At 46.4% G+C, this 25,713-nt stretch overlaps 1 protein-coding gene across 8 annotated transcripts in view; it reads left to right on the top strand.

The window, feature by feature from the left end:
- Nucleotides 1-25,713, top strand: part of MCU (mitochondrial calcium uniporter) — a 449,047-nt gene that overhangs the window by 252,534 nt on the left and 170,800 nt on the right. The window contains exon 1 of one of the 8 annotated variants that reach the window (XM_033940615.1): nucleotides 19,248-19,375. The exons of the other annotated variants lie outside the window; for them this stretch is intronic. Coding sequence (XP_033796506.1) covers nucleotides 19,288-19,375 — 88 coding nt within the window. The 5' untranslated portion in view covers nucleotides 19,248-19,287. Of the gene's footprint in view, nucleotides 1-19,247; nucleotides 19,376-25,713 lie in introns of those variants that run through there. 8 annotated transcript variants of the gene reach the window in all.

Here is a 25,713-nt window from a genome sequence, read left to right as displayed (position 1 = left end):
TATTTGCTTATAATGTCATTTGAAAGCTGCTTGATGTTAATACAACTTTAATTTAATTCTTTATAGTGTGTGTGGGGGATGGGAGGGGGAACAACACCTACGTCAACAGTAAAGTTAGAATAGGGTCATTAAATCCAGTGGTGTACCTAGTATATATGACAGCCAGTGCTGATCATTTTTTAACAACCCCCTCCTATATATAAAATAGTTATTTTTAGTAATGATCCATGAGTCACACAACAAGGGTGCACCTAGGAAAAGGCAGCATCTTAAACAATGCAGTGAGCAATAAAACACCAACACACAAATTGTAAAATTAAACAAGCCTGATCCTGTACAGTCGATGCTGACAGAAAGCCATGTCCTTTTCATACACACAGAACACAGATACACCCTCGCCCAATATGGAATAATCACAAACTAAAAATAGAAATATGTAGACATAAGTTAAACTGAACAAAGAAACCAGATTCTGCATACAATGCAATACCATTGACACAGTGACATGTCCCCTAATACTGTGCAAAATATAAAGACAGTACATGTACATTTGAAAAACTGCTATATAACAATTACCACTTTACAAATTAACAAATAGAAATAAAACAAATAATGTGAAATAAGAAAATACCATTTTATTGGACTAATCCATTTTTCAATTTGCTTTCAGAGTCCAAATCTTTCTTCAAGACAGTACAGTATATTGCTGTTAGGGTCTCCTGTCCTGACCTGAGGAAAGGGGTTTAGTCCCACCAAAATTGCCTTATTTCCTATTTATAAATTTTGATCAGTACAGTTCCAATACTATTTGATTCTACGTAAAGCAACAAAAAAAATTTTTTCTACCTTTTGCCGTTTCTGCTTTAATCATCTTCTCTTTGCTCTCTTCTTTCTATTAAGTATTTGTCCTCGCTCCCTTCCATGCAACATCTGTCTTCTCTCTTTGCCCCTTCAACCCAGTCTCTGCCCCCCCTCTCTCTACCCCTTCCATCTACTATCCACCCTTTCTCTGCCCCTTGCACACACTGTTTACCCTCTCTGCCCTTTCCATCCAGTGTCCGCTCTCTCTCTGTTCCATATGGCATCTTCCCTCTTTCTATGTCACTTCAATAAATTGTATATCCTGTGCCCTTTCTCTCCTTTGTACATGATTCATTTCAGTTTCACCCCCTCTCCATTTTTTTGTCTCCACCCCCCCTCCCCTATGCTCTGGCATCTTTCTCTTCTTCTTTCCTTCTCACTCCACCCTATGATCTGGCATCTCTGTCTCCTTCCCTTCTCTACCCCCATGCCCTGGCATCTCTCTCCTATCTCTCCCTCTCCCTCCTTTGGCACTTCCTCTCCTTTCTTTTCCTTTGGTCCGGCATTTTATGTCTCCTTAGTTTCCCTTCCCTCTTCCCATGCCCTGGCATCTCTCGTCTCTCCTTCCATCTCCCCCTCCCACTCCATTATCTGGCTTCTCTTCTCCGTCCTTCCTTTCACCTGGTCTAGCATCTGTCTCCTTCCCCTCTCCCCATATGCCCTGACATCTCTCCCCTCTCCCTTCCATGGTCTGGTAGCTTCTTTCCCTCCCTCCCATAGTCTTGGCATCTCTTTCCTCTCCTCTCCCTTCCCTGGTCTTCCTTCTCCTGTTGGATAACTGTGGAATAAAGGGAGTGCTAAAGAAGGACAAAGCAATCGCCGACAAACTGAAAACATTTTTTGCATCTGTATTTACGGAAGAGGATATACACAGCATAGAGGAACCCATCAGGCTATATGCTGGAAATGAATACGGGAAACTGACAGGGTTGACGGTCAGTCTAGAAGAGGTATGCAGGCAGATTGATAGGCTCAAGAACGATAAATCCCCGGGACCGGATGGCATCCATCCGACGGTCATCAAGGAATTAAAAGGGACTATCGCTGAACTGCTTCAACTAATAGCCAATCTGTCAATCAAATCGGGAAAGATTCTGGAAGACTGGAAGGTGGCAAATGTTATGCCGATCTTCAAAAAAGGTTCGAGGGGAGATCCGGGCAACTATAGACCGGTGAGTCTGACCTCAGTACCGGGAAAGATGGTAGAGGTGCTGATAAAGGACCGCATCATTGATCATCTTGACGGACACGGTCTGACGAGGACCAGCCAGCACAGTTTCAGCAAAGGCAGATCTTGTTTAACGAACTTGCTGCACATCTTTGAGGGAGTAAATAGGCAGATAAACAAGGGCGACCTGGTTGACATTGTATATCTGGATTTTCAGAAGGCGTTCGACAAAGTTCCACATGAATGACTACTTTGAAAAATTGCGAGCCATGGAATCGAGGGTGAAATACTCACGTGGATTAAAAACTGGCTGGAACAAAGGAATCAGAGAGTGGGGGTAAATAGACAATACTCGGACTGGAAGAGTGGTGTGCCACAGGGCTCGGTACTTGGACCCGTGCTCTTCAACATCTTTATAAATATAGAAACATAGAAGATGACAGCAGAAAAGGGCTATAGCCCATCAAGTCTGCCCACCCTACTGTCCCTTCCTCTTAAGTCTATACCTAGTGACTATTTATTCAGATTGACTCTCTTAGGGATCCCCTATAGGCATCCCATTTATTTTTAAAGTCCCATTTATTCTTAAAGTCCAACACGATGCAGGTCTCGATCATCCCATCAAGTCTGCTGACCCATCCTCTTAAGTCTATACATAGCGACTGATGTTCCCGTTCGACCCTCGTAGGGATCCCACATAGGTATCCCATTTATTCTTAAAGTCCAGCACGCTGCTGGCCTCGATCACCTGCGCTGGAAGCTCATTCCAACGGTCAACCACTCTTTCTGTGAAGAAGTACTTCCTGATGTCGCCATGAAATTTCACACCCCTGAGTTTGAGCGGATGCCCTCTGGTGACAGAGGGTCCCCTGAGAAAGAAGATGTCATCTTCCACCTCGATACGTCCTGTGATGTATTTAAATGTCTCAATCATGTCTCCCCTCTCCCTACGTTCTTCTAGAGTGTAGAGCTGTAGTTTGTTTAGTCTCTCCTCGTACGAGAGACCTTTGAGACCCGAGATCCTCCTGGTGGCCATCCGTTGAACCGACTCGACTCTAAGCACATCTTTACGGTAATGTGGCCTCCAGAATTGTACACAGTATTCCAGATGAGGTCTCACCATGGTTCTGTACAATGGCATTATGACTTCAGGCTTCTTGCTGACAAAGCTTCTACTGATACATCCCATCATCTGCCTTGCTTTAGATGAAGCCTTCTCCTCTTGATTGGCAGTTTTCATGTCTGCACTGATGATTACTCCTAGGTCTCGTTCCGCCGAAGTACTAGTTAAAGTTTCTCCATTCAAGGTGTAATTTCTGCATGGATTACCGCTACCGAGGTGCATAACCTTGCATTTCCCAGCGTTGAAGCCCAGCTGCCAGGTCGAGGACCATCTTTCCAATGTAAGCAGGTCCTGTGCCATACTATCCTGTAAATTACATTCACTTACTGTATTGCATAGTTTAGCGTCGTCGGCGAATAATGTTATTTTACCCTGAAGCCCCTGAGTCAGATCCCCTATGAATATGTTGAAAAGGAGTGGGCCCAGGACTGAACCCTGCGGTACTCCGCTGGTCACCTCCGATGTTTTAGAGAGGGTACCGTTAACCATTACCCTTTGAAGTCTTCCACTTAGCCAATCATTGACCCAAGTAGTTAGTGTTTTTCTTAACCCTATCGATTTCATTTTGCTCAACAGCCTGCGGTGTGGGACGCTATCAAATGCTTTACTGAAATCCAGGTACACGATGTCCATAGACTCTCCCAAGTCTAGCTTCCTTGTCACCCAGTCAAAGAAGCTGATGAGATTGGATTGGCAGGACCTACCCTTGGTGAATCCATGTTGTTTGGGATCCCGTAGATTCCCCTCATACAGGATCGTGTCTAATTTGCGTTTAATTAAAGTTTCCATGAGTTTACACACTATTGATGTGAGACTCACCGGTCTGTAATTCGCAACCTCTGTCCTGCAACCCTTTTTTTGCAGAGGAATGACGTTGGCTGTTTTCCAGTCCAAGGGTACTCTCCCCGTGCTTAGGGAGAGATTGAAGAGTGCGGCTAGCGGTATTGCCAGGACATCGCAATATTGCTACTATTTGGGGTTCTGCCAAGTACGTGTGACCTGGATTGACTTCTGTTGCAAACAGGATACTGTGCTTGATGGACCTTTGGTCTGTTCCGGTCTGACAATTCTTATGTTCTTAAATGAGCCATATATAGGACAATCAAGCCATTGTGACATCACTGATGAGGATGGCTCTTAGGCATTGGTAGAATGAGGCATTATGACATCACAATGTGAGCTACTGTTTGGGACCTGGGTTGGCCACTGTTGGAAACAGGATCCTGGGCTACATGGACCACTGATGTACATGGATCATCTGCTGATGATTTGAGCACTCTTGGGTGCAAATTGTCTGGTCCCATGGCTTTATTTCTAAATTACATTAAGTCTAAATACAATACTATACATTAAGTCTAAATACAATATCGTACAAAGAGTCTAAACGCAATACAATAGTTTAGATGCGAAAGTTACGCATTAATTGATTGGAGATCTAAGGGTAATGAGTGTCTGAGGGATTTAGAACAACCATGAGTTGGGGTTCTGGGTTCGAGGAGATCAAGGTATGAGGGGTTTGTAGAGAGAGAGAAGATGCGTTTTGTGGGGAGAGGAGACCTGGTGACGTACATTGACTAAAACGGTCCCCAACGTCACCAGGTCTCCTCTCCCCACAAAACGCATCTTCTCTCTCTCTACAAACCCCTCATACCTTGATCTCCTCGAACCCAGAACCCCAACTCATGGTTGTTCTAAATCCCTCAGACACTCATTACCCTTAGATCTCCAATCAATTAATGCGTAACTTTCGCATCTAAACTATTGTATTGCGTTTAGACTCTTTGTACGATATTGTATTTAGACTTAATGTATAGTATTGTATTTAGACTTAATGTATAGTATTGTTATTCAGCCTCACGGTATTGTATAGTATCGTATTGTATGTGGATCTATTGTTTTGTTTTGTACTGTTTTAAAACCTTTAATATTCGCTGAATGTCCAGCCTTCTTACTATGTAAACCGCCTAGAAGTCGTCTGACTATGGCGGTATAGAAAAATAAAGTTATTATTATTATTATTATTATTATTATTATTTACCTTTAGTCTTAACAGTTCGCTGTAAACTTCACCTGGTGTGAACTCAAAATTCTGAAACGGGTCGTCTGCACTTGACTTAGCCTCTAACTGAGGACCATGTCCTGGTGCCTCGCAAGTGAAGACCAAGCAGAAGTATTCGTTCAGTAGTTCAGCTTTATCTGAATCTGCTTCCACGTAATTCCCATCCGGTTTGCTAAGGCGTACTATCCCGTCTGTGTTCTTTTTCCTATCACTAATATACCTGAAGAAGGATTTGTCCCCCTTCTTAATGTTCTTTGCTAGAGTTTCTTCCACTCGAAGTTTGGCCTCCCTAATTGCTGTTTTGACCGCTGTAAATCTGGTCCTATATTCCATGATAGCTTCTCTTGTTTCCGTACGCTTGTAGGAAAGAAATGCTTTTTTCTTCTCCTTAACAAGGTGCGAGATCTCTGCGGTGAACCATTGGGGTTTATTGTTTCTTTGTCGTTTGTTTACCGATTTTATGAAGCGGCTAGTTGCTTCATGTATGGTTGATTTCAGTGTTAACCACTTAGCTTCTACATCATCGGTCTCCACTTGGTCCTGCAGCGTCCGATGGACGAAATCTCCCATGCGTGCGAAGTCTGTGCCGCGGAAATTGAGTACCTTTGTTTTCGTGTTTGATCTAGGGAAGCCTTTCCTAAGATTGAACCATACTATGTTGTGGTCGCTGGAGGCTAGCGTATCTCCTACTGAGACCTCTGAGACGCTTTCCCCGTTGGTGAGTACCAGGTCGAGGATTGCCTGGGCCCTAGTGGGCTCCATTACCATTTGTTTGAGACGGGCTCCCTTTAAGGAGTTTAATAGCCTCCTACTAGCGTTGGTTGTCGCTGAAAGTGTGCTCCAGTCTGCATCAGGCATATTGAAGTCCCCAAGTAGTACAGTGTCTCCCCTTAGAGTGATATTCTCAATGTCTTCAATTAAGTCTGTGTCCATGTCATCCAGTTGTCTAGGGGGTCTGTATACCACACCAAGATACAGGCACTTTTCTCTGCCTCTTGCCTGGTTTACCCAGAGGGATTCCCCTGTGTATTTGACATCTGTAATCCTGATGGTTTTGATGTCCTCTTAATATATAATGCTACCCCACCACCTAACCTGCCCTCTCTGTCCCGACGAAGTAATTTGTAACCCGGTATAGCCATATCCCACCCATGAGAGTCTGTTAGCCAAGTTTCGGATATCGCCGCCACGTCTAGGTCTGCATCCCTTATTTCAGTCTCTAATTCTAGAAATTTATTACCTAAACTGTGTGCATTAACATACATAGCCCTCCACTCTTTATGTTTGCTAAATCCCTTTGATACTTTTTCTACCTGAGTTGGTATGACCCCTAGAGAACTGTTTGCAGTGTGGGTACTTACCTCGGAGCTTTGACTCATCTCATCAGGATAGTTCCTTACTGCGCTGGTATGTGAGTGGGTACCCTCCCCCGACTTACCTAGTTTAAAGCCCTGCGAAGCAGGCGGGCTAGTCGGTGTCTGAAGACGTACTTACCTCTACTGGTCAGATGGAGTCTGTCTGGTCCCTGAAGTCCCTGTAGCGCCTCTCCATGGTTCAGGAATCCGAAGTTCATATCCCGGCACCATCCCTCTAGCCAATGATCTGGACATTGGTACAACAAGTGAAGTGATTAAATTTGCGGATGATACGAAGTTATTCAGAGTAGTGAAGACACGGGGATTGTGAAGATCTGCAATGTGGCATAATCAAGTTGGAGAAATGGGCATCGACATGGCAAATGAGGTGGATAAGTGTAAAGTGATGCATGTCGGTAACAAAAAGCTCATGCAGGAATACAGGATGTCTGGGGCGGTACTTGGAGAGATCTTCCAGGAAAGAGACTTGGGAGTTCTGATCGATAAGTCAATGATGCCGTCCGCGCAATGTGTGGCGGTGGCGGTGAAAAGGGCGAACAGAATGCTAGGAATGATAAAGAAGGAGATCACGAACAGATCGGAGAAGGTTATCATGCCGCTGTACCGGGCCATGGTACGCCCTCACCTGGAGTACTGCGTCCAGCACTGGTCGCCGTACATGAAGAAGGACACGATACTACTTGAAAGGGTCCAGAGAAGAGCGAACAAAATGGTTAAGGGACTGGAGGAGTTGCCGTACAGTGAAAGATTAGAGAAACTAGACCTTTTCTCTCTCGAACAGAGGAGATTGAGAGGGGTCATGATTGAAACATTCAAGGTACTGAAGGGAACAGACTTAGTAGATAAGCACAGTTTGTTCACCCTCTCCAAGGTAGGGAGAACGAGAAGACACTCTCTAAAATTGAAAGGGAATAGATTCCGTACGAACGTAAGGAAGTTCTTCACCCAGAAAGTGGTAGAAAACTGGAATGCTCTTCTGGAGTCTGTCATAGGAGAAAACACCCTCCAGGGATTCAAAACAAAGTTAGACAAATTCCTGCTGAACCTGAATTTACGCAGGTAGGGCTAGTCTCAGGGCGCTGGTCTTTGACCAGACGGCTGCCGCGTGAGCGGACTGCTGGGCATGATGGACCACTGGTCTGACCCATCAGCGGCAATTCTTATGTTCTCTCTCTCCCCAGTTGGGTGAAGCAGCAGCACTTCTCTTCCCCTCCCCCCAATTGGGTGCAGCAGCAGCATTTCTCTTCCCATCCCTCCCATCTCACACACCCATCAGCAGAGTCACTACAGACTAAGGCAAGTTGCAAGTGTCCCTCCATTGCTGACCTATGTTCCATAGTTCAGCAAAGGAGGGAAGCTTACAACTTGCTGCTCTTTCTTGCTTCGGACCTTCCTCTTTGCCTTCGCGGAAACAGAAAGTAGGCAGGACCCAGCAGCGAGGAAGGCCCGAAGCAAGAGCAGCAAGTTGTAAGCTTCCCTCCGTCGCTGACTTGTCTCCTGCCTAAGCCTGTAACGAACTCATGCTCCGGGCTCTAACGTGTGCGTGACGGCTTCCCTTCTCTTCTCCCCTCCCCCCCCCCCCCCAAGGACATAACTTCCGATTTCAGAGGGAAGAGAAGGGAAGCTGGCACACACACGTTAGAGCCCCGGAGCATGGATTCAAATCGCTTGCTGGTGTTTAAAAAAAAAAAAAAAAAAAGGTCAAGCAGGAGTCAAACTCTTTCGGTGGCGATTCAGACTGTGCCGAGTCAGCCTGGGAAATCTCCAAGCTAGTGAGAGGGTTTTAAAAAAAATGTTGAGCAGCAGCGGCAGCATCAGGATTCGCGATCGAGATGACAGTCGGGTGGTCATCTAAATTAGCCGGGTAGAGCGCCCGGCAAAAAGACCCTAGGGAGAACACTGGTTATGCCTCAGAGCTGGAGTCTATATTCTGGACCACAAAGGCTGCAATCTGATCAGGTTTTTCAGCTAATCCTGCTGAGTATGCATGACAGATTTGCTTGCATGTGCCCTAATTTTATACATATTCACTATGGTTATCCGGAAAATCCTGGCTGATTGAGGACAAGATACACCAAAAAAGAAAGATCTTTGTTATGCTGTTGATTTACTCTGAACCCATGTATATGAAATCTTCCAGGTACTTTCATCCTGATGGGAAATAGTATTCAGAATCAAGGCAGGGGGACCTAGAAAGTACTGTTCTGGGGGTGCTTTTAATTCTTGTCCTCTTTCTAGAGGAGACAGGAGGTGTCTGTTGGCCTTGGGTGATATTTAATGAGTAGAACACTGGCTTGTCCTGTACAGAAAAGAAACTCAGGATGACAAAGACTTTTCCTTCAAGAAAAGATAGGGGTGTTTTTTAATCGATATACCCATTTGTGAAATTAGCCCAACCAATTAATTGTACATATTTGGATGATAGTTTCTGTATTGAGACTTGTGTAAAGGAGAGCAGTTACAAGACCAAGAGGGAACGGTGACATAATAAAAAGCTAGCTCACTATTATAATGAAACAAATTAACTAGTGCTTACTACTTATATAATACAATAACAGAAATAATGTTTACTATTTATTTATATCACTACAAGTGTTTAAGACCGTTAAATTAACAGGTGCTAGAGTAGAGATGTCTGTCTCTTTCTGTCTCTGTCTCTCTCTGCCCAACAATTGTTCCTTTCTATTCCCTCCTTCCTATGTCCTCAATGCCTCCTTCCCATGTCCTTAATACCCCAGTGCCTCCTTCCTATATCCCCCCTCACTGCTTTCCAGCCTTTGTCCCACCCCCCTCCCCCGAAGTTAGCCAGCTTACCTCCCTCCCTATTTGCTGCGCTAAAGTCAGCCTGTGTGCCTCCGTCCAGCGCCGAAGCCTGCCCCCCCATCCGTACCGCCCCCCCGTCTGGCCTACCGCTACTTCAAACACCTCCGGTCTGCCGCCGCCCATTGAAACTAAAGTAAAGGGAAAAGGGTCCACCGCACACAAACCGCCATAGGCTCCAGCTGAACATGTCGAACACTGCCACGGAGCTACAGATCATGGAGGCAGGGATCACGAAGTTCTAAGTGCACATGCACGCTTAGGGTTTTATTATAATAGATTACACACCTGTCCTGTAGATCAGCTGATTACTCTTTAAGGAGCAGATGCTGTTTGGCAAAGAAGTAGACAATCTCATGGCCAGTGTGGTGGATCGCTGTCCCAAATCCCTCCTGGATAGGGGGAGCCGTTGATCTGCTAGGGGCAGCAGAGGCAATTTTCATGCCTCTAGGAGATCCCATCAATTTTCTTCCGGTTACTCTTCTCAGAGGCCCTTTCAGGGGTCCAGACAGAGATTTGACAGGTACAGGCACCAGCAACCCACAGGTTCCCGTGGTGCTCGACCTCCAAGAAGCAACAATGATGCCAGGATGACAACTGTCCCTCCTCATATCAGAGAGCAGATGTCACTACAGATTTTGTCAGACTGCTGAGTTCTGGACATTATCAGGGAGTGGCACAGGATCTATTGTTCTTGTCCCCTCCAGATCTGTTCCTCGACTCTTCTGCTGGACAGCTAGAGGAGGCCAGAGTCAGAGTGACAGTGCAACATCTTAGACAGGCACTAGTGTCAGCCTGCTGGCTACCCATTGCCAAACATTGCATTTTCAAAGGCTTAGTGCTCGCATTCAAGTCCATACACAACATGGAACCCTTCTACATATCAGCCAAACTCCCACCCTATGTCCCAAACTGACCCCTCCACTCCCAGGAAGAAACATGGCTATAATTACCACCTGGCCAGAGCCTCCAACTAGAAAATGCCAGATACAGATCCTACTCCTAATTCTTAACAAGATACTGGCATCAACTGCTTCTACACAACAGATCCCTCGAAGGACCTTTGAACTTTAGGAAGGAAATAAAAACCTGCCTTTTCACCAAATCTTTATTCTGCATCACCAACTCAGGATGAGTCTGTATTAGACGATTCCCACTATAACCATACTGCCTAATTTGTCTGTATCTCGTTTGTTTTAATTATTATGTATATTACCTTGTAACCTGTTCTGAGCTCTTTGAGGAGAACGGGATATAAATCATATTACATGCATACATCCTACCTGTCTTCCTTCCTTCCTCCCTGCTTGCCTGACGGGTTTGCTATGAAGGTCAACTGAGTTATTTCGGCTTCCTCACAATCACCAAAATGGTCTAATATCCAGACTTTATCATACCTCAGCTTCAGCCAAAATGCTAGTGCCCTACTGATTTCTTTAGGGGAGGAGCAATTCTGAGTTGCTCCTGTCCATGCTGGCTCTGTTGTCAAAACTACTGTTGCAACCTTCTGTGGCAGTTTAGCTGTGGTGTCTGCATAGGCAGGAACCACTAGGAATTGAACCTGTCCCAAAGAGGACTTCTAAAAGTAAGCCCAGGGAGGGCAGATTGGTGTTTGGGAGGTGGTGACAGGTTGGGGGATCTGCACTCTGACAAGATTTGGGTGAGTGGCATTGGTTTCTGTTTCAGATGAAACAAAGCAGCACATTTCACATGCAGATTCAGTTTCGACTGTCTTTCAGTTTGCTGCAGCTTTTGTAGAATTTGATTTACTAAGCTTAAGAAACCAGACCCTTAATGCACCATTGCACATTGTTGACTTAAGCCTAAGGTTACCAGACATCTGGGAAAACCTGGATATGTCCTCTTTTTTGAGGACTGTTCAGGTGCCTGAATGCTTTTTCAAAAATGGGGGAGTCTCTCTGGGTTTAGCTTGCTCTCCTGACTCCCCCAGCTACCTCTTCCCCGGGCCATCTGCTATAATTGAATCTTCGGGCAGCCAACAGCAGCAATAAGGTAAGCCTACAGCCTCTGGCCTGTCTGCAGCGACTTCCTGTTCCTGCATAGGCAGGGCATACAGAGCAGCTTTTGGGGCAGGTTGGCAGCAGCAGGCTTACCTCGCTGCTTCCACCGGCTGCCTGAAGATTCAATCACAGTAGCCATCCTGGGGAAGAGGAAGGTGGGGGGGAGTTGGGAGCTAGAGAGCAGCATTGGAGGAGGGAGGGAGGGAAAGAAACAGCATGAAGGGAAGGAGGAAGGGGGCTGCAGAAAAAGCATTGAGGGAAGTTGGGTTAGAGAAACAGTACAGATGGAGGGAAGGAGGGGGGCTGGAGAAACGGCTTGGTGGGAGGGAGGGCTGGAGAAGCATTATAGAAAGGAGAGAATGCTAGAGAAAAGAGCATTGAGTTGGGGTAGTGTTGGATGAGAGGGGAGAGACAACAGCAGGAGATGAGGTTGGAAAGAGAGAGGGGCACTTGTGGGAGACGGGTTGAGAGAGAGAGAAAGAAGCACCCACAGGAGAGGGGGGTTGGAGGAAGAGAGAGAGAAGCACTAAAGGTGTAGAGCGGTGTTTCGCAAACTGCGTGCTGTGGCACACTAGTGTGCCTTCTGAGATTTCAGGCATGCTGCGGCACACTGTGGAGGAGGAGAGGCACTGGCGCTGGCTGACTGCCTACAGGATTTGTCTCTCGTGGTGAGAAGCATATCCTGTAGACCAGTGTTCTTCAACCGCCGGTCTGCGGACCAGTGCCGGTCTGCAGAAATTTCCTGCCAGTCCGCAGGGCTGCCACGTGCATCAGGCCCAAGACAGTGTTCTTCAGCCACCGGTCCACAGTGCGATCGATGCGGCGTTATCTTTGGGCCAGCTCCTTATTCCTCAGTGTTGCAGTGCACAAAGCCGCGGGCAGTAGCTGCTGCTCCTACGCGCATCCTGCGCCTGAACCAGAAGCCTTCACTCAACGTCAGAGGGAAGGTTTCCAGATGAGGCATGGGGAGCACGAGGAGCTGCTGTCCTCGGCTTCGTGCACTGCAGCAGTGAGTAAGAGGGAGCTGGCCCGAAGATGACACCGGGGTGGCATAAAATGACCAGGTGGGAGCAGGCCAGAAGTTAAGGTACAGCATAGAGGGAGGGAGACAACAAAGGTAGGGGGAATTATTTTAATTTTGAATTTACTAATTGAATTGTGTCATTTTTGAGAATTTACATCTGCTGTCTATTTTGCACTGTTCTGGAAGAAATGCATTTGTTTCTTTTTCTCTGGGGTTGTACTATATCCAGAGTCTTGCATCTTAGGGTCTGTTTGTATATATTGGTACTTTTAGTTTGTGGTCCCGTATTTAAATGGGGTTATCTGTGTTCTGGTAGGAATGAATGTTGAGAAGCATACAATGTGCTTTGTGTCATTTAATTTTGTGGTTAACCATTATGTGTTGTTAATAAGATTATATTGTGTGTATGATGTCAGAGGAGGGGGCGGGACCGCGGCAGAGAGAAGGCAGCTCGGAAGACCCGATGGCAGCTTGCAAAGATCATTAACACTAGCGATCTTATGCAGGCTGATGAAATGAGGTAAATTGATGCCGGGAGGCCAGTGGGGAAGCCGGACAGAAGCACAGACACTCAGACACTCCCCACTTGCCCTCTAAAGCAGGAGTGGCAGCTGCCGGCCAGCAAGAGGCAGCGCTGCCAATCCTGCTTTAGGGGGGGGAGGATCAGTGCTGAATCGGGAGGCTAGGTTTTTTGTTTGTTTGTTTGTTTTTGAATCGATTTGAACCGATTCACCTGAAATGAATCGGTGAATCAATTCGAATCATGAATCAGGCAGCACTACTCACCAGTCCCCCTGCCGATATCAGCTTCCATCCCCAGCTCCCGAGACTCACCAGGCCCCCTGCCGATTTCAGCTTCCATCCCCAGCCTCCGAGATTCACCAGGCTCCCTGCCGATTTTAGCTTCCATCCCCAGCCTCCGAGACTCACCAGGCCCCCTGCCGATTTCAGCTTCCATCCCCAGCCTCTGAGACTCACCAGGCCCTCTGCTGATTTCAGCTTCCATCCCCAGTCTCCGAGACTCACCAGGCCCCCTGCCGATTTCAGCTTCCAGCCCCTAAGACTCACCAGCCCCCCTGCCGATTTCAGCTTCCATCCTCAGTCCCCAAGACTCACCAGCCCTCATTCCGATTCATTTACTTACTGGACTAAATATTAAATCGCGGGGAAGAGAGGAGAAATGCGGGGAAAGAGCCAGCCCAAAATAGTATTTGCTGCTGCACTAGGTCCATTCGCTCGCTGCTTGACTCTCCCACTCCTTTCGTTTCTTCTGATGTAACTTCCGGTTTCGCAAATCCGGAAGTTACATTAGATGGGAAGAGTCCAGCAGCCGGCGGCGTGAAATAGCCCGAACTCGTCTTGCGGCTGAATTGGTGAGTCTGTTTTTAACAAAAACGAACCGATTCAAATCAATTCACCTGATTTGAATCGGTGAACTGATTCGAATCGTGAATTGGGCAGCACTTCTACTGACACGTCCTTGCAACAAGTGCCGCCGAAGACAGGAAGAAACAACCCACCTGGAAGGAGGCAACTGTGATCCCCCTACTTCTTCCTTACTTCCACTTTTCTGGAGAGGGACCACATCTGTCCTTTTCTAATCCTCCAGTACCACTCCTGATTCTAGAGAAGCAATAAAAAGATCAGAGGAACCACCAGAACTTCCTTAAGTTCCCTCAGTACCCTTGGATGTATACCATCTGGCCCCATCACTTTATCTACCTTTAGTTCAGTGAGCTCTTACAATCCTTTAGTTCAGTGAGCTCTTACAGCCCTATTTGCTTTTGTTTTCTGTGGTCCGACTCCCAGTGCTTCAGCTATGAACACAGAAGAGAAATATTTTTAAGCAATTCAGTCTTATCTTTATCAACTTATACATATTTATCCCCTTCACCTTTGAGTCTCACAATGCCACTTTTGCATGTCCTTCAGTCATTAATATATCTTTAAAAAATCTTGTCTCCACGTTTTACTGTCTATTTTTTTCCATTTGCATCTTTGCTTTTCTGACTACTTGACCAGCCTCTTTTCCAGATATTTTTGCCTATCTTTCTGAGATCTTTTGTAGTTTATGAAAGCCACTATTTTTGAGAACCAAAGCGGCCTTCTTTTACTCTTCCTTTTACTTACTTCCCTTACAAAATGGTTTGTTGCCTTTACAATAGCTCCTTTCCTAGTTCTTTGATGATCTCATCTAGACAATTTCTTGACATAATCCCCCATCTGAACAAAGTTAGTTTTTTTTAAAAAAGTTTAGAATCTTCTCTTTCGAATGAGCCCTCTCTACCTACGCCTGTCTTAATATTAAACCACACCATGCAGTGATCACCATGCCAAATGATCACCTACTATAACATCAGAAACACTTTTTTGCATTAAGTTCATTATGGCCCCATCCTGCATGGGTTCTATTACTAATTGCTGGAACAGTTCTTGTAGAGAATCCAGGATATCCCTACTAGGAGATCCCGCACTAGGGATACCCTAATCAACATCTGGCATATTAAAATCTATGTAGTAGTACTTCACATTTTACAGCTATATTTTGAATGTTTTCTATTATATCTCTATCCCCTTATTCCATCTGTGAAGTAGGCCTGTATATCACTTCAATATAAATATATTTTCCATTCTCTCTTTCCATTTTGCCCCATAGTACCTATTCCTTACCTTGTAGATCTGCAATTATATGGTTTGAATATGATCTTTAACTTATGCCATTCCCTCTTCTTTTCCTCTTACCCTATCTTTCCTGAATAGATTATTGCCTGATATAACTATAATCAAAGTCATTGCTCTCCGTGAACCATTTCTTCATGATCACTACTAAATCCAATGCAGCCCCTTCCATCACAGCATCTAGATCAAGAACCTTGTTTCCCATACTTTAAGCTTTAGTATATACTAATTTCCACACTCTTGTTTTTATTTTTGTCAGCTCCGCTGGTGTTATTTGTTTGTTTTTGCTTTGCTTTGGAGTCAAGGTCCTTTGTGGGCCCCTGGCGATTAGTCCACTTCACCTCCTCCATGTTTAGTTGACTCCTTTGAGGAAGGACAGCACTGATGTATTTCCTATCCTCACTTTTAAATTTCCTCCAATTTTGAGAAGCACAATCTACTGGAGGTTTTCCTGATTAGTCCATCCCCTAATCTTCTTTGAATGGCATTACTCTGACCCAGGGATCTGGAATGTTCCTCCTATTACTAAATTAAAACATGTTTTGGTGCCTTGATACACCTGAATGGAAATTGTATTAATACCTATTGCAAAATTAATGTAAAATATCTATATGAAGACAAAAATGAAAGCAAGGCTCTAATGCTGATGTGATCCAAACTGTATAGAAGTACAGTGGTACCTCGGTTTACGAGTGCACCGGTTTGCGAGTGTTTTGCAAGATGAGAAAAACATTTGCAAAATTGGCGCCTCGGAAACCGAGCATGCCTCGATTTGCGAGCGGCGCCCCCCGTGATCCGGCACCCCCCCCCCCCCCCGCGATTGGGCACCCCCCCTGCCCGCAGCTTCTTATTGTCATCTGGGCCTGGGCACCGGCATCTCCTGTGTGTTGGTGCCGGTGCCCAAAGATCAGCCTCCCCTTCTTGCTGGGCCTTGAGCATTGGCGCATGTTCAAGGCCTGCGAGTTCACGCTCTTTCCGAGATTCTCAGAGATCTCGGAGAGAACGTGAACTCGCAGGCCTTGAGCATGCGCAGATGCTCAAGGCCCAGCAAGAAGAGGAGGCCGATCTTTGGGCACCGGCATCTCCTGTGCGTTGGTGCCGGTGCCGGTGAGCAGAATAGATGGGCCGCGGCCCTTATCTGCCGTCTTTTTCTATGTTTCTATGGGGAGGGTCATTGGGGTGGGCAGACTAGATGGGCCGCGGCCCTTATCTGCCGTCTTTTTCTATGTTTCTATGGGGAGGGTCATTGGGGTGGGCAGACTAGATGGGCCGCGGCCCTTATCTGCCGTCTTTTTCTATGTTTCTATGTTTCTATCAGCCTCCCCTTCTTGCTGGGCCTTGAGCATCGGCGCATGTTCAAGGCCTGCGAGTTCACGCTCTTTCCGAGATTCTCAGAGATCTCGGAGAGAACGTGAACTCGCAGGCCTTGAGCATGCACAGATGCTCAAGGCCCAGCAAGAAGAGGAGGCCGATCTTTGGGCATGTCCTGTGCGTTGGTGCCGGTGCCCAGGCCCAGATGACAGTAAGAAGCGGCGGGGGGGGGGGGTGCTGAATCACGGTAGGGGGGGAGAGTGCCGGATCACAGGGGGGGCCTTCGGGGGGAGCAATGCTGGTTCTCGGGAGGTGGGGGGGGGGGGGGGATAGAGCAGCGCCGCTGGCCTCGGGGGATGGGAATGTATCAAAGCAAATTTCCATTATTTCCTATGGGGAAACTCGCTTTGATAAACGAGCATTTTGGATTACGAGCATGCTCCTGGAACGGATTATGCTCGTAATCCAAGGTACTACTGTAAATGTTTTCTATGTACATTGGAAGTTCTTGGGTGACTGCTCACCTTGCGAGTTACTCATCTGTATTCAATGAAGTCCATTACCATAATCCTTTCATTGTCAAAACAGAGATGCTTGCATAATAGATACCAAGAGTTGCAAGCCTATTCTCTCATCACTTCTCAAGGGATATGGATGTCAAAACATTTTCTTCAAATATCTGTATCCCTACAGAAAAAAAACAAATTTCATATTTGATCCAACTACTGAAGCTTAGATTGCCGTATAATTTGTTATAAAGAATATTATTCATAGATCATAAAATTATTAAAGCCATTAGCTTCAATTAATTACAATAAGTAGTAACTGTAAATCATAGTGAAGCATCCTCACGACAGATTTATAAAATCATAAATGGTGTGGAACAAGTTAATAGTGAATGCCTATTTATGTTCTGATAACAATAGAGCCAGGGTGTATTCTGAAACTGGTAGCAATTTGAAATATTTTCCAGCTAGTGTACAATTAAGCTGTGGCATTTGTTGCTGGAGTATGTGGTTAAAGCAGTGTCCCGCAAACTTTCTCAAGCTGCGGCACACTAAACGTAGTGGCCACAGCTCGAGACACCCGGAAGTTCGTGGACATCGCCGTGATATCATGTGCATGTGCGAAGGTCCTCCAGACAGGCCCTGAGACTCCAGTGGGGGGTGCCAGCAGGAAAGAGGGCCAGAGAGAAGGATAGGGGTTGGCGCCAGCTAAGTGCCTACAGGACATGCCTCTCACCATAAGAGGCACATCCTGCATGCAGTCAGCTGGCACTGGCACCCACCCCTATTCCCTAGTGTTTCACGGCACAGTTTACAATAAACTGGGTTAAAGTTTTTAAAAAGGCTTGAATTCCAGGAGGATAAGTGATTTTACCGTTATTAGGTGGAGCTGGAGTGTACTTTTGAGAGTAAGCAACAGGAAATGGTCCTGCAAGTGGTCCTGATTTTGTCCAGCATGAAAGAGAAGACACTAGGCTCGATGTTCTGCGGGTCTAACTCATCATGGCAATGATCTTTGTTTTTTACTGCTTCCTTTCTTGTAACTTCCCCTCCCCTTTCTTACCTTAGTGTGTCTGTTCCCATGTTACTCAGCCATTAAATTAAGGATCATAGCTGCTGTAACTTCATTATCCAACATCTGTCATGGCCCCTGAAGGTTTATAATACCTTTGCTTTCTCTATCCTTGCTCCTTGGCACCAGTATTGCCACTCATCTTTATCCTGCTTAAACAGAGCGATAATTCAAGGACAAGCAGGATAGCAAATCTCATTGAAGTTGATATTTGACAGAGCCCACATGGAGAATATTCTGCAGCTTAATTACTCTAGAAGCAGCTCTGTACATTCATGCAGTTTTACAACCTCACTGTTGCACAGGAATTCTGGTTTTCCATGAAGTTGAGTGGACATCTGCTCCTGCACTCTGAGAACTTAACTTTTTTGAACTCGCTGTTTTTGTGGACCACTTAAGTTTAGTACTCTTACATTACTAGTTTAGTACTCTTCTATTACTAGTTGCCCTAGTTAGGGTTTTTGGTTAAATTCAAATGTTCTTTGCTTTGTTGCATGAATGCTGGCCTCTCCTTTCTGGGGACCTTGGGGTGATCTTGACTGGTATATTTTCAAACAGGTTGGTTTTCTTTAAATTTGGCCACAGCAGTATCTTTTCAGTCATATGTCCTAGAAAAAGGCTTCCAACTTTAAGAAATATAGATGGAGCGCCAAGACCATATCCATAGCACATATTCAGAATTGATTATTGCAGTGTCTTGGGCTTGATTACTAGCTCTCTTGATGCTATTGTTGCTCCTAGATGATGAAAAAAGAATTCATGATTGTAAAGAATAGCATTGTCCAAGAGCTGCACCAGATGTTGGGGTTTCATCAGCATCAGTCACTCTCTGTCTAACATAAGGGGCAATTATCTGTGCAAATTACACCAGGGGGGTCCATATAGATATGTTTTAAAAAAAAATAGCATAACATAGTATAGCATAGCAAAGTGTTTCAGTTTATCATAAGTAGCTGGCCCAACCTGTTCATTTTAAAGTATATTAATGGTAGAAAACATGTTTAATAAAAGATATATGAAGGAATTTGAAAGGTACTTGGAAACTGCTTTTTTTTTTTTTTTCTTTTAAAGCTGCCTAGAACAGAGGCTTATGTTTGCCGACATAAGCTACTGTTTAATGGGAACCAGGACATCAGTTGCACAGAGAACATGGTCAATGTTTTTACTGTCCAAAGAACGTTTGTGGGAAAATCATGACAAGACATGTTCTTAGCTGCCTTATGTAATTGGGTTGAACGTAAGGAAAACCAGGAAGTGGGCCTTCCGCATGATGTTTTTCCTACAGAAGTTGATAGATGTCGATCTAAAGCAGTGGTCTCAAACTCACGGTCCAGGGTCCACATGCTGCCCGCCAGGTACTATTTTGAGGCCCTCGGTATGTTTATCATAATCACAAAGTGTAAAACAGTTTCTTGATTGTATGTCTCTTTAGCTATAAATGACAATATTATTATTAAGACTTAGCCAAAAGGAAAAATTTATAAACTATAAAGAGTTCACCTCATACAAAATTGTCATCCATCATAATAAAACCCTTAGCATGCATACGCACTTCAAACTCTGTGCTGGTGTGCCACGCATGCGCAGTAGAAAATTCACCTTCTGCTACCAATCACCCATGCCTGCGTTAGCTATTTCCTGCCTTCTGCTCCAATCGCCGGCTGACTTCCTGCCTTCTGCCTACGCTGCCAGGTCTCCTCTTCTTCTAACCCCTGGGCCAGCAACAGTAGCAGCCGCGGTTTCATCAAGCAGCCGCGGGGCCTTTGCTAAGTCGGCCCATTTCGATGATGTGAGACAGGCTGACCTAGCAAAAGCCCTGAGGCTGCCTGATGAAACTGCAGCTAAAGCTAAATTAAAGCTTACGGATGCTGGATAGGGGGGGAGGTAAAAGGAAGGGAGAAGGGCTACTGCTGGACAGGGGGAGCAGGGAAGGGAGAAAGGGTACTGATGGACAAGGGGAAGGTAAAAGGAAGGGAGAAGATGGGGGAGGGAAAGAGGACCAGAGGAGAAACATGCAGGAGGCCCTGGAAACATAGTTAAAAGCACAGAAAAATAAAGTCACCAGACAACAAAGGTAGGGAAATTGATTTTATCAATAAGTGCACATGCGCACTTGAAACCCGTGCTTCCAAGCTTCCATACCTCCACATGCGCAGTACACCGCCGTGCCTTCTGAGAGCAAAAGGCGAGGGTGAAGGAAGGGAGAGATGACCGTGGTCGGAAGGTGGGCGTGACTGTCTGGAAGGAGAACCGGTCATGTTTTGAGGGAACAGACCGCCTCCGTTTGGTCCAGGAGCAGAGGCGAATGAGACTGGCCTGTTGAAGGCAAAGTTGACAGAAACTGTCACAGTTTGAGTGAGAGAGCGCGGGCGCAAGGGGGGAGGGAGAGAATCCCGGTGTGAAGGAGCGGAGAGACAGAGGGGGCTGGAACAAGCGTTGTGATTGGGTTTGCTTGCCCGGGAAGCCAAGGAGCCGGAGATAAAAGGGAGGAGAGCTGCAATCGGACATCTTGCCTCCATCTTGGGGATGCATCCTATCTACCTCTGCAATTGCCCCAGCTGGAAAATGCAAAAAAAGCTGAATCCTCCCTCCCAACCGACTGGAAAGGAAATTAAATCCCTGCAGAGCAAGGGAGACAGAAAGAAAGACAGACACATAGAAAGACAGTGAGCAGGGAGAGAGAGAGACAGCAAGAAAGACAGCGGGCAGGGAGAGAGAGACAGAATGAAAGACAGCGGGCAGGGAGAGAGAGACAGAAAGACAGACAGTGGGCAGGGAGAGAGAGACAGACAGAAAGACAGACAGATGAGACCAGAGAGAGAGAAAGACAGACACACAGAAAGACGGGCAGGGAGAGAGACAGAAAGAAAGACAGGGAGCCAAGGAGAGAGACAGAAAGACAGACAGCGGGCTGTAAGAGAAACAGACAGACAGCGAGGCAGAGAGAAAGAAGACACAGACAGCGAGGCTTTGGATATCTTAAGGGAGTTTCTGGACACTAGGATGCCTCCAATTAGAGTTCCAACAGATTTCTTACTCAAGTTAGCCTTCTTAGTGATGAAGAAGAGGTTTTTTTTTTTCCCTTTATGGAGGTCAGATTTTCCAACAAGTATCGGGGATAGCAATGGGCATCACAATGGCACCATCAATTATGAATCTATTCATGGCTGTTTTTGAATCAAAATGGGTCTATTCCAGTGGATATTTTTCAGAAATACCCCTCTGGGTGAGATATGTAGATGATATATTTTTCTTGTGGAAGGGTGATATTCAACAGCTGCTGAAATTTAAGTGAATGGATGAATATGTGTCATGAACAGATCAATTTTACAATTACATGTGATGATACTTCAATTTCATTTCTGGATGTGAAAATTACATTGACTGCTGATGGGGTTGAAATATCAGTGGTCAGAGAAGTGACTGATTGATAGAAACAAATTACTACGCTTTGAGAGTTTTCACCCTGAGCCATTGAAAAGGAGCCTTCCATTTTCCCAATTTCTGAGAATTAGATGAATTTGCTCTACAGTGGATGAATTTAAGGTACGTGAATCTCGGAGAGAGTGAGACTAGAAGGCCTTGAGCATGTGCAGATGCTCAAGGCCCAGCAAAAGGAAGACTGCAGATCTTCGGGCACCAGCATGTCCTGTGCGTTGGTGCTGGTGCCGGTGCCATTGGCTTTCCCCCATATGTGGGTAGGTGAGTGGGGGATGCCAAATCGCGGGGGTGGGGTGGGGGGGATGCCGGATCGCAGGGGGAGGGGGTGCTCGTGAATCGAGTCAAGCTCGGTTTCTGAGGTGCCGATTTTGCAAATGTTTTGTTCATCTTGCAAAACACTCGCAAACCGGTGCGCTCGTAAACTGAGGTTTGACTGTATGTTGAAGAGCACGGGCCCGAGCACTGAATCCTGCAGCGCTGCACTCATGACACTTTTCCAGTCCGAGAATTATCCATTTACCACCATTTTCTGTTTCCTATCCACCAACCAGTTTTTAATCCACGTTATTTCACCTTCGATTCAATGGCTCGCAATTTTTCAAAGTAGTCGTTCATATGGGACCTTGTCGAACGCCTTCTGAAAATCCAAATATACAGTGGAACCTTGGTTACGAACATAATTCGTTCCAGAAGTATGCTCGTAAACCAAATTGCTTGTATATCAAAGCGAGTTTCCTCATAGGAAGTAAGGGAAACTCACTTTGATTCGTTCCACCTCCTCCCCCCTCCCCCCCCGAGGCTACCGGTGCTGCTCCATCCCCTCCCCCTTGAGGCCACTGACGCTGCTCCATATTCCCCTCCCCCCCTGCGATCCGGCATCCACCCTACAAACTGGCATCCTCCACACCGCTCGCGTCTCCCCCCCCTCTCCCCGCGATCCTACATCCTCCCCGAGCACCGAAACGACAACACTTACCCCGATTGGGCACCAGCACCAATGCACAGGAGGTGCTGGTGCCCGAAGATCCTCCCTCTTTTGGCCTGGGCTGGGCGGTGCGACGGAGATCCTCCCTCTTCCCTGTGCTGGGCTGGACTGGGCTTTGAGCATTTGCGCATGCTCAAAGCCTTCTGGTCTCGCTCTCTCTGAGATTCTGAGAATCTCGGAAAGAGCGAGACCAGAAGGCTTTGAGCATGCGCAAATGCTCAAACCCAGTCCAGCCCAGCACAGGGAAGAGGGAGGATCTCCGTCGCACAGCCCAGGCCAGAAGAAGGAGGATCTTAAGGCACCGGCACCTCCTGTGCATTGGTGCTGGTGCCGGTGCACAATTGGGGTAAGGGATGTCGTTGCGGTGCTCGGGGGGGATGTAGAATTGTGGGGGGGGGGGGGGAGAGAGACAACGACGCAAGCGGGGGAAGCCGGATCACGGGGGGGGGGGGGGGGCGCTCATAAACCGAGTCAAACTCGGTTTCTGAGGTGCCGATTTTGCAAATGTTTTGCTCGTCTTGCAAAACACTCGCAAACCGGTGCACTCATAAACCGAGGTTTGACTGTACAATGTCAACCGGGTCACCCTTGTCTATTTGCCTGTTTACTCCTTCGAAGAAGTGCAGTAAATTTATCAAGCAACCTATCCCTGAAAACAGGCGTGATCCCGGAGGATTGGAAGATAGCCAACGTTACGCCCATTTTTAAAAAGGGATCAAGAGGTGACCCGGGAAACTACAGACTGGTGAGTCTGACCTCGGTTCCGGGGAAAATGGTGGAAGCACTGATAAAAGAAAGCATCGATGAACATTTTGAAAGAAACGAACTTCTGATAACCAGCCAACATGGTTTCTGCAAGGGGAGATCGTGCCTAACTAATTTATTGCACTTTTTTGAAGGAATTAACAAACGGATGGACAGAGGAGACCCCATAGACATCATATAACTAGATTTCCAAAAAGCCTTTGACAAGGTGCCTCACGAGCGTCTACTCCGGAACCTGAAGAACCATGGGGTGGACGGAGAAGTACATAGATGGATCAGAAACTGGTAGGGTAGGGGTGAAGGGCCACTACTCGGGCTGGAAGAGGGTCACAAGTGGTGTTCCGCAGGGCTCGGTGCTCGGGCCGCTACTATTTAATATATTCATAAATGATCTAGAAATAGGGACGACGTGTGAGATAATAAAATTTGCAGACGACACCAAACTATTTAGTGGAGCTCGGACTAAAGAGGACTGCGAAGAATTGCAAAAGAACCTGAACAAATTAGGGGAATGGGCGACGAGATGGCAGATGAAGTTCAACGTTGAGAAATGTAAAGTACTGCATGTGGGAAGCAGAAACCTGAGGTACAACTATAGGATGGGAGGGATGTTATTGAATGAGAGTACCCAGGAAAGGGACTTGGGGGTAATGGTGGACATGACAATGAAGCCGACGGCACAGTGCGCAGCGGCCGCTAAGAAAGCAAAATAGAATGCTAGGTATAATCAAGAAGGGTATTACAACCAGGATGAAAGAAGTTATCCTGCCGTTGTATCGGGCGATGGTGCGCCCGCATCTGGAATACTGCGTCCAATATTGGTCGCCGTACCTTAAGAAGGATATGGTGTTACTCGAGAGGGTTCAGAGGAGAGCGACACGTCTGATAAAAGGGATGGAAAACCTTTCATATACTGGGGTTTAAGAAAGGATTGGACAGTTTCTTGCTGGAAAAGGGGATAGAAGGGTATAAATAGAGGATTACTGCACAGGCCCTGGACCTGTTGGGCCGCCGCATGAGCGGACTGCTGGGCATGATGGACCTCAGGTCTGACCCAGCAGAGGCATTACTTATGTTCTTAAGCAAGATTTTGTTTGCTGAAACCATGCTGGCTGGTCCTCATCAGATTGTGTCTGTCAAGGTGATCCATGATACAGTCCTTTATCAGCACCTCTACCATCTTTCCTGGTACTGAAGTCAGACTCACTGGTCTGTAGTTTCCCGGAACTCCCTTCGAACTTTTCTTGAAGATCGGTGTAACATTCGTCATTTTCCAGTCTTCTGGAATCCTTTCTGATTTGATCGACAGATTGACTATTAGTTGAAGCCGTTCAGCTATAACCCCTTTCAGTTCTTTGATTAACCTTGGGTGGATGCTGTCTGGTCCTGGGGATTTATCATTTTTAAGCCTATCAATCTGGCTGCATACTAATGCTGCCCGATTCAGGAAAAAAAATTTTGATTCAATTCGATTCAGCCTATTGAATTGGTTTTTAGATTCGATTCGATTTTCCTTCCCAATTGGGTGCTTTTTTCAAACATCCTGGTGGGTTTATTTTATAGCCTCTTAACCCCCTTTGCTTTCTCCTAACCACACTGGTGCTGTGGTGTAAACAAAATCAACAAACAAAAAAGACCTTTCCTCTCTCTTAAATCCTAGCTCACGTTTGCGGTCTAACACCAGCTCTGGCAGGATACACATTTCAAATCTAACAATTGTAATCACAAAACAGAAAATAAAATTATTTTTCCTACCTTTTGTTGTCTGGTCATTATTCAAATCTTGTTGGTCCCAGGCTCTGGTTGTCTTCTGATAACTTGCTTGCCAGGGTCTCCTTCTTTCTCCGTGCTAACCATCCACCTGCCATCTCTGTCCTCTGGCATCTTTCCTTTTTTTATCTCCCTCCACAGATCCACCTTTTCTTAACTACCTTTTCATCCAGCATCTCTCCCTCCTTTCCCACCACCCCAGGGTCCACCATCTCTCCCTTTCTTTTCTCAACTACCCTCCTATCCAGTATCTCTATCCCCCCTCCACACCATCCAAGTTGTGTCCAACTTCTCTCCCTTTCTGTTCCTTCCCTCCCTAAATCCCATTGTCCATCATCTCTCTTCTTCTCCTCTATTTTTAGACCAATTATTTCTTCCCCCCCAAGTCTAGCATATGCACATCTCTTTGAACCCCCTTCCCTCCCTCCCTCCGTGTACTTCTACACCAGGGCCCCCTCCCTTGAAGGCCTGTCCCCCCCCCTTGAAGGCCTGTCCCCCCCCCCTTGAAGGCCTGTCCCCCCCCCCTTGAAGGCCTGTCCCCCCCCCTTGAAGGCCTGTCCCCCCCCTTGAAGGCCTGTCCCCCCCCTTGAAGGCCTGTCCCCCCCCCTTGAAGGCCTGTCCCCCCCCCTTGAAGGCCTGTCCCCCCCCCTTGAAGGCCTGTCCCCCCCCCTTGAAGGCCTGTCCCCCCCCTTGAAGGCCTGTCCCCCCCCTTGAAGGCCTGTCTCCCCCCTT

The sequence above is a fragment of the Geotrypetes seraphini genome, chromosome 4 (genome assembly GCF_902459505.1).
Source record: "Geotrypetes seraphini chromosome 4, aGeoSer1.1, whole genome shotgun sequence".
Lineage (NCBI taxonomy): Eukaryota > Metazoa > Chordata > Amphibia > Gymnophiona > Dermophiidae > Geotrypetes > Geotrypetes seraphini.
Note: the sequence above shows the minus strand (reverse complement) of the source record. Positions and strands in the feature narration are given on the sequence as shown.